This window comes from Opisthocomus hoazin, chromosome 32 (genome assembly GCF_030867145.1).
Source record: "Opisthocomus hoazin isolate bOpiHoa1 chromosome 32, bOpiHoa1.hap1, whole genome shotgun sequence".
Lineage (NCBI taxonomy): Eukaryota > Metazoa > Chordata > Aves > Opisthocomiformes > Opisthocomidae > Opisthocomus > Opisthocomus hoazin.
The window spans coordinates 4,452,840-4,461,147 of NC_134445.1; the positions used below are offsets into that span (position 1 = coordinate 4,452,840).

General features: G+C 76.6%; 3 protein-coding genes across 3 annotated transcripts in view; 2 read left to right on the forward strand and 1 right to left on the reverse strand.

Moving 5' to 3' along the window:
• DGKA (diacylglycerol kinase alpha) overlaps positions 1 to 1,181 on the reverse strand; it is a 6,121-nt gene extending 4,940 nt beyond the window's left edge. The window contains 2 exon segments of the mRNA XM_075445730.1: positions 743 to 883; positions 1,170 to 1,181. Coding sequence (XP_075301845.1) covers positions 743 to 883; positions 1,170 to 1,181 — 153 coding nt within the window.
• A 126-nt stretch (positions 1,182 to 1,307) lies between these two features.
• Positions 1,308 to 3,931, forward strand: PYM1 (PYM1 exon junction complex associated factor). Its single transcript, XM_075445731.1, has 3 exons — positions 1,308 to 1,440; positions 2,179 to 2,272; positions 3,394 to 3,931. Exons 1-3 carry the CDS (start codon positions 1,341 to 1,343, stop codon positions 3,929 to 3,931), a joined length of 732 nt encoding a protein of 243 aa, XP_075301846.1. The 5' UTR covers positions 1,308 to 1,340.
• A 2,093-nt stretch (positions 3,932 to 6,024) lies between these two features.
• Positions 6,025 to 7,791, forward strand: DNAJC14 (DnaJ heat shock protein family (Hsp40) member C14; the record flags this gene model as incomplete). The annotated part of the gene is made up of 6 exons (XM_075445732.1): positions 6,025 to 6,273; positions 6,353 to 6,459; positions 6,878 to 6,997; positions 7,071 to 7,231; positions 7,319 to 7,421; positions 7,505 to 7,791. Coding segments are annotated over 6 exons (960 nt in total), but the record flags the coding sequence as incomplete, so codon positions are not given.
• Between the last annotated feature and the right edge of the window lie 517 nt (positions 7,792 to 8,308).

The window sequence follows — 8,308 nt, forward strand, 5'->3', positions numbered from 1 at the left end:
ACGCCCCCCCCGCCCCCCCCTTTCCCACCTCCCCCCCCCCCGCCGTAGTCTCGTTCGCATCCGGGCTGAGCTTTGAACTCCGGATGGGGAGCGGCACCCACGGGTGACAGTGACGCCCCGGGGTGACCGCGGGGAACGGACCCCCCCCCTTTACCCCCACCCCCAGATTGGGGGGGGGACACACACAACAAGGGACCCCTCCCCATTCTGCACCCCAGATGTAGGGGGGGGGGGGGGAGTCAGGGGCTGCCGCCACCCCACGGGGGGGTGAATGCCGCGGTGGGGGGGGAACACGGCACCCCACGGGGGGGGAGCACCCCGGGGGGGGGGGAATAGCCCAATGGGTGGGGGGAACGCCCCACGGGTGGGGAATTGGGGGGGGGGGCGGGGGAAGCGGGATGTACCCCCCCCCCCCCCGTGGGGAACCCACGGGGCTGAGTCACGCAGGGAGCGGCACCCGCCCGAGGGGGGGGGACACCGGGACACCACCCCCACCCCCACCCCCTCACGGGACATCCCCCCCCTCCCCGCCCCGGTGCCTCCCCCCCGGACCGGGCCACACGGGGACCCCCACGGGAGCGGCACCGGGGCATCCCCGGGGCTTCTTCCTTCCCCTTCCCGGTCCCGCCCGGTCCCGGTGTCCCCCCCCTGGTCCCGGTGTCGCCCCCCTCGGTCCCAGTGTTCCCCCCCTCGGTCCCGGGACCCCCACCCCCCGGTGCCGGTGCCCCCGCCCGGGCCGTACCTGGCGGCTCCCGCGGCTGCTCGCGGCCCGGCCCCGTGACGTCACGGCCCGGCGGGGCGGGGGCGGCACCGAGCGCACGTGCCGCCGGGGAGGGGGGTGTGTGTGGGGGTGTCCCCCCTCCCCGGAAATCCCCGGTGGCGGCTGCGGGGGGGGGGGGGGGGCCGCGGGGTGCCCGGCTCAGCGGGGGGGGTGTGGCGGGGCCCGGCGGGGGGGAGAGGGGGACACGGACCCGCGTCGGGGGGGGGCGGGACACGGCCCTCGAGCGGCGCCGGACCCGGGTCCGGGGGGGGGTCCCGGGCTGGGGGGTGCCCGGGGGCCGCGCTCCCCCCGCGCCGGCGCCGCTTCCCTGCCCCCCCCGCGGTCTCCCGGACAGCGGCTCGGGGGTCCCCGCTGCTCCCCCCGGGGGGTCCCCAGGGCCGGGGGACACCGCGATCGCCATGGCGATGGGACGGGGGGGGGGGGGGGGGGGAGGGGGCGGGGCCAAGTCGGGGGCGTGGCCCAGCCCGATCCGCCCCGCCCCGCCCCGCGGCACCGGGCAGGGCCCACCCGCGCGCCCCCAGCCCCGCGTCGCCATGGCAACCGCTCCCCTCAAAACAAAATGGCCGCCCAGCCACGCCCCCACTTCCGGGGCGGGGCCAGGAGGCCGGAAGTGTGTCGCGCTCGCAAGATGGCGACTCCCTATGTGACTGACGAGACCGGTGAGTGCGGCCCGGCCCGGCCCGGCGGCGCGGGGCGGGCGGCTCCGGCGGGGCAGGGCCCGGCCCCCGGCCTGCTGCGGCCCTCGGGCGGCGCCGGGCCCGCTCCCTGAGGCGCTCTCTGGGCCCCGTCCATCCCCCCGTGCCGGTCGCCGTGGGGCTGGGCCCGCCTCGGTCCCGCGCCCCGGTGTCTGTGGCGTCCCGCGGCCCGCACCCAGCTCCTGGCGTGGGGAGGGCCCCGTGGGGTGGTGGGGGTGTCCTGGGCCCCCCCACCCGTGGGGTGTCCTGGGCTCCCCGGGGGGTGTCTGGCGTGTTCTGGGGTTCCCGTGGGGTGCGTGGGATGTTCTGGGGCCCCGTGGGTGTCTCGGAGCCCTTTTGGGGTACGTGGGGTGTCCCGGGGTCCCCATGGGGCGTATGGGGTGTCCTGGGCCCCCCTGGGGGGTGTCTGGTGTGTTCTGTGGTTCCTGTGGGTTGCGTGGGAAGTTCTGGGGCCCTGTGGGTTGTGTGTGGGGTGTTCGGGGCCCCCCCGTGGGGTGTCCCGGCCCCCCGGTGGGGTGCATGGGGAGTCGTGGGGCATACGGGGTGTCATGGTGCCTTCGTGGGGTGTCTGGCGTGTTCTGGGCTTCCTGTGGGGTGCGTGGGATGTCCTGGGGTCCCGTGGGGCTGTCCTGGAGCCCCCTTGGGGTGTCCCGGGGGTGGGGGGTCCCCCGGCCCCCCCCGACTCGCTGCGCGTGCCCGCAGGGAAGTACATCGCCTCCACGCAGCGCCCGGACGGGACGTGGCGGAAGCAGCGGCGGGTGAGGGAGGGCTACGTCCCACAGGAGGAGGTGCCGGTGTAAGTGGGGGGCTCGGGGGGGCTCTGCGTGGGGGGGAGAGGGGTGGCCGGTGCCCCCAGACCCACCCGTGGCCGGCACCAGGTCTCAGTCTCCTTCCAGGTGCCCGAGCAGCCCGGCCCCTTGCCCCCACCCCTAAGCCACGTCCAGCCGGTACGTACGGCCCCCCTGGGGCGGCCGCGCCGCGACCCCCAGCAGCGGCATCGTCTGCTGGGCACCGGGCTCGGCTGTGGGCCCTGACCCGCACCGGGGGCGGCTGCTCCGCGCGGCAGGGAGGGGAGCAGAGCTGCGGCCCCTCACCCTGGGGCTGCTCCGCGGTGGAGGGTTTGCCGGAGGCACCTGGCATCCCTGGGGTTTGGTGACGGGGTCCTGGGTCAGCACCGGGGTCCTGGGCCCAGAGCAAGACCCTTGGCCCGTGCCGGGGTCCTGGGTACCACACCGAGACCCTCGGCCCGTGCCGGGGTCCTGGGTACCGCACCGAGACCCTCGGCCCACACTGGGGTCCTGCGACCCACAGCGAGACCCTGGGCCCACACCGGGGTCCTGGGTCCCGCAGCGAGACCCTCTGCCCACACTGGGGTCCTGGGTCCCACAGCGAGACCCTGGGCCCACACTGGGGTCCTGGGTCCCACAGCGAGACCCTCGGCCCACACCGGGGTCCTGGGTCCCACAGTGAGACCCTCTGCCCGCGCCGGGGTCCTGGGTACCGCACCGAGACCCTCGGCCCGCGCTGGGGTCCTGGGTACTGCACCAAGACCCTTGGCACCGCACCGGGGTCCTGGGTCCCACAGCGAGACCCTGGGCCCGCGCCGGGGTCCTGGGTCCCACAGCGAGACCCTGGGCCCGCGCCGGGGTCCTGGGTCCCACAGCGAGACCCTGGGCCCGCGCTGGGGTCCTGGGTCCCACAGTGAGACCCTCTGCCCGCGCCGGGGTCCTGGGTACCGCACCGAGACCCTTGGCCTGTGCTGGGGTCCTGGGTACTGCACCAAGACCCTTGGCACCGCACCGGGGTCCTGGGTCCCACAGCGAGACCCTGGGCCCACACCGGGGTCCTGGGTCCCGCAGCGAGACCCTGGGCCTGCGCTGGGGCCCTGCGGACCTCACGCGCGCTCGTTCCGCGCAGGTACGAGAACAAATACGTGAAGTTCTTCCGAAGCAAACCGGAGCTGCCGCCGGGGCTGAGCCTGGAGCCCGCGGCACAGCCCGGCGCGCAGCCCGGCAGGGCGGAGGGCGGTGAGAGCGGACTGTCGAAGGCGGCCAGGAGGAACCTGAAACGCAAGGAGAAGAGGAAGCAGCAGCAGGAGAGGGGCGAGCGGGAGCCCGACGGACTGGCGCAGGCGCTGGAGAAGGTCTCGCTGGGGGGCTGCGGGGAGCCTGACCCCCCCGGGGACAGCCGGGCGGGCGCGTCGCAGCCGGCCTGCGGCCACCGAGCCCCCGCCGAGGGAGAAGCCCCCGCCGCGGGCGAAGCCCCCGCGGCCGAGCGGAGCCGGAAGGTGAAGAGCCTGCGGAAGAAGCTGCGGCAGGTGGAGGAGCTGCAGCGGCGGCTGGACGCGGGGCAGCTGGGGCAGCCGACGCCGGAGCAGCTGGAGAAGCTGGGCCGGAGGCGAGCGCTGGAGGAGGAACTGCGGGGGCTGGAGCGGGGGCTGGAGCGGGACTCGTAGGGGGGGCGGGGGGGCGTGGGCTGAGCCCCCAGCCCGGGGCGGGGGGCAGGGGGGTCTCTCGGGTGGGTTTTGTCCCCCCGGCACGGTTGTTGGCGGCGCTCGGCGTTCCCACCGGTGACTGCGCGCACCTCGGCGCTGCGGCGGGGTTTTGGGGGGGGGGGCAGGGGGGGTCCCCCCTGGGTTTTTATTTTTAAGATCCGCGTGATAATAAAGTTGCCGCCGCGACGTGGCGCCGGGGGCTCGGGTCCGCCTCTCCCTGGGTGGGGGGCTGGGTGACGGCCCCCCCTCCCCTGGGTGACGCCGCGCAGGGACTGAGCTGCAGGCCCCCCGCCCCTGGGAGCAGCCCCCAGGGGGTCCCAGCAGAGGGGGGAGCTGCTGGGGTGCGGGGTTTGGGTAGGGCCTACAAAAACACAGGCGGGGCTCTGGGGTAGGGGGGCTCCTCGGGGGCTGCCCCTGCCCCAGGGACTGCCCCCGCCCCGGGCTCTCCCCTCTGGGGGGCGGGGAGGACCCCGGGTCTGCCCGACCAGCAGGGGGCCCCCCAGCGCCCCTAGGCCCCGACCTCCTAGGCCCCTCCCGGGGGCGGGGCACACGGCTCCTCATTTCCCTATTTAAAGGGGCAGGTGCAGCATGGCCCCTAGAAGACCCTCCCCATGTCCCCCCCACTACCGGCGCAGGGTGGGCTGGGGGACTGGGGCTGCTGGGGGCACTGGGAAGTGTGGGGAGCTGCCAGGGCAGGAAGGGGGAACTGGGAGCTGCTGGAGAGAGTGAGCTGGGGGAACTGGGATTGAGGGGAGCGAGCTGGGAGCACTGGGAGGGGGAACTGGGGCTGGGGGGAGCGAGCTGGGAGCACTGGGAGGGGGAACTGGGGCTGGGGGGAGCGAGCTGGGAGCACTGGGAGGGGGAACTGGGGCTGGGGGGAGCGAGCTGGGAGCACTGGGAGGGGGAACTGGGGCTGGGGGGAGCGAGCTGGGAGCACTGGGAGGGGGAACTGGGATTGGGGGGAGCGAGCTGGAAGCACTGGGAGGGGGAACTGGGGCTGGGGGGAGCGAGCTGGGAGCACTGGGAGGGGGAACTGGGGCTGGGGGGAGCGAGCTGGGAGCACTGGGAGGGGGAACTGGGAGTCACTGGGAGAAAGTGAGCGGGGGGCGCGCGGGGGCTCGGTCCCGCCCCGGGACTCACCGCTCGCTGCCGGTCCCGGGGGGCGGGGCGAGGACGGGGGCTGCGCGCGTGGGGGGGGGGGGTGTCGCGAGGGCGCGGTCCCGGGTGGGCAGCGCCCGCCCTCTCCCCACCCCCCCCCCGAACGCGGGGCACGCGGCGGGGTCAGAGCAGGACGCGCGGGGCCCGCCGGAGGCGCTGCCCCTTTAAGGGGCGGGGCGCAGGGGTGCGCTGACGCTCCGGAGGCAGGCCCCGCCCCGGAAGTGGCAGGCGGCGGCGGGCGGAAGGCGGAAGTGAGCGGGTGAGGGACCCGGGGGTGGGGGGGCGGGAGGCGGCCGGCGACCCCCCCCCCTTCTGTCCCCCCCACCGGCACCGGCGCGGTGAGCCCCGCCCCCGCGGCCCCGCACCCCGCGCGGCCCCGCCCCGCCCCCCGGGGGGAGCCCCGCGCTGACGCCGGTGCCGCCGGCAGGGCCGGGCGCCATGGCCGTCACCTAGGCCCGGGCGGGGCCGCCGCCGCGATGGAGCAGCCCCGGCAGCGGGAGGCGGCCGCGGGAGGCGGCGGGCGGAGCCGGGAGCCCGCGGGGGACGGCGCGGCCTGGGACGGGAGCTGCCGCCGGCCGCCGGGCCCCGCCGCGGCGGAGGACGGGGAGGAGGAGGAGGAGGAAGAGGAAGAGGCGGCGGGGGGGGGGGAGCCGGCCGCCACCCCCAGCCCCGCGGCCGGGCCCCGGGAGCCCGAGGAGGCGGCGGGGAGGGGGCGGCGGGGCCGGGGGCGGCGGCAGCGGCCCCGCTCGGCGGAGGCGGCGGCGGGGGTGCGCGGGGGGCGGCGGCTGCTCCGCGCCTGCTGCCGGCGGGGGCTGCGGGCGCTGCGGGCGCTGCTCTTCCTCCTCCTCCTCCTCCTCCTGCGCGGGCTGGGGCTGGGCCGGCGGCTGGGGGCCGCGGCGCTGGGCCGGCTGGGCGGCGGCGGGGGGGCAGCCGGGCTGCGGGCGCTGCGGGAGCGGCTGCGGCGGCCGGGTCCCCCCTCGCCGCCCCCCCCGGGTCCCCCCCCCGGCGCGGGGGCGGAGGTGCGGCGGCTGCTGGCCATGGCCGAGCTGCCTGAGGAGGAGCTGGACCCCTTCGAGGTGCTGGGCCTGGAGCCGACGGCCCCGGACGCTGAGCTGCGCAGGGCCTACCGGCGGCTGGCCGTGCTGGTGCGTGGGCGCGGGGCGGGGGGGGGCCCGGCCGAGCCCCCCGCCCTGCGCTGAGCCCCCCCCCGCCCCGCCCCCCCAGGTGCACCCCGACAAGAACGAGCACCCGAGGGCCGAGGTGGCGTTCAAGGTGCTGCGGGCGGCCTGGGACATGGTCAGCAGCCCCGAGCGGAGGAAGGAGTGCGAGATGTGAGCGGGCACGGGGGGGTTGGGGGGCCGGGGCCCCCCCGGTGCAGGCTCTGACCCCCCCCCCCCCAGGCTCCAATCCCCTGGCACAGGCTCCGACCCCCCCCTCATGGGTTGTGACCCACTCACACAGGCTCTGCCCCCCCAGCACAGGCTCTGCCCCACCCCCCCACGGGCTCTGACCCCCCTTCATGGGCTCCAGCCCCCTGGCACAGGCTCTGACTCCCCGCCCCGCCCCGCCATGGGCTCTGACTCCCCAGCACAGGCTCTGCCCCACCCCCCCACGGGTTCTGACCCCCCTTCATGGGCTCCAACCCACTTGCACACACTCTGACCGCCACCCTCCTGCTGGCTTCCAACACCCCCCCGCGGGCTCCGACCCCCCCCGTGGGCTCCGACCCCCGTCTCCCCCCTCCTGCAGCAAGCGGACGGCGGCCAGCGAGCTGTCGCGGTCCATGAGCGCGTTCCTGAGCCGGCTGCAGGACGACCTGCGCGACGCCATGAACACCATGCTCTGCAGCAAGTGCCGGGGGAAGCACAGGTGGGGGCTGCGCCGGGGGGGGGGGGCCGCGGGGCGCCGAGGGGGGGGTCGCACACACCCACCCTCGCTGCAGGCGCTTCGAGATGGACCGGGAGCCGCTCAGCGCCCGGTACTGCGCCGCCTGCGGGGCCCTGCACCCCGCCGAGGAGGGCGACTTCTGGGCTGAGTCGAGCCTGCTGGGGCTGAAGATCACCTACTTCGCCATGATGGAGGGCAAGATCTACGACATCACGGGTGGGTGGCACAGCCCCCGCAGCCCCCGCGTGTCCCCACACGCGTCCCCCCGCGCCCTGACCGCCGCCCGCGCCCCTCTCTCGGCAGAGTGGGCCGGCTGCCAGCGCGTGGGCATCGCCCCCGACACCCACCGCGTCCCCTACCACATCTCCTTCGGCGCAAGGAGCGCCGCGCCCGCCGGGCGCCAGAGGTCGGTCCTGGGGGGGGGGTCCCGAGCCCCTCGCGCGGGGCTCTGAGCTCCGAGGGCCCCCCCGACACCCCCTCTCCCCCCAGGAGCGCCGCCAAGGGCAGCCCCGGCTCGGCCGCCGACCTGCAGGACTTCTTCGCCCGCGTCTTCCAGGGGAGCACGGGACCGTGGCTGGGGGGGCCCTGCCCGCCGCCCTCCGCCCCCACCACCGCTCCCGGGGGGGCCCCGAGGGCCGATGGCGCAGCCCCCCGCCCCGAGGCGAAGCCCAAGCGGCGGAAGAAGGCGCGGCGGCCGCTCCAGCGCTGAGCAGGCGCCGCTCGGCTGGGCATGAAAAGGGCTCTTTCGAATAAAAAAAATCTATTTTTCTTTTTTTTTTTAAAAAAAACCCAGAAAGCGAAGCCCTGGTTGCATTCCCGAGTGAGCGGGGGGGGTGGACAGATGGAGGGACGGACAGATGGACAGACAGACCGGCTGCCGGACCCTTCAGGGCCGCTGCCAGCGCCGGGGGGGCCGTGGCCCCCCCCTCCGCGCAGGCGCTGCTGCGGCTCCGTCGCCAGGGTTTGCGTCGCTTCTGCGCGGCTGCTTCCCCACGGCTCGTGCCGAGCCATCACCGCGGCCTCCCCGCGAACGCCAGCCGCGCGGCCGGCACCCCGCGCCGGTTTTGCTGTCCCGCGTTGCTCGAGGGACCCCGGTCCGGTCCCCGAGAGCCGGCGCCAGGAGCAGCTCCTGAATTTCCGCACAAACAGCGGCGGCGGGAGCTGGTCCCGGGGGCGGCTGAACCCCGGGGTCGCTGCGAGCGAGCGGCCGGCGCGGGGCTGCCTTTCGCCGACCTTTCCGTAGCCCCAGCCCGGGGCGGCGGGGCTTTACGCGCCGTTTCAGGGCCGCGTGCC

Coding starts and splice junctions, on each gene's coding strand:
- PYM1 (XM_075445731.1), top strand. CDS start 1,341: ATGGCCGCCCAGCCACGCCCCCACTTCCGGGGCGGGGCCAGGAGGCCG. Junction 1,441..2,178: donor CTATGTGACTGACGAGACCG/GTGAGTGCGGCC, acceptor GCGTGCCCGCAG/GGAAGTACATCGCCTCCACG. Junction 2,273..3,393: donor CCACAGGAGGAGGTGCCGGT/GTAAGTGGGGGG, acceptor CGTTCCGCGCAG/GTACGAGAACAAATACGTGA.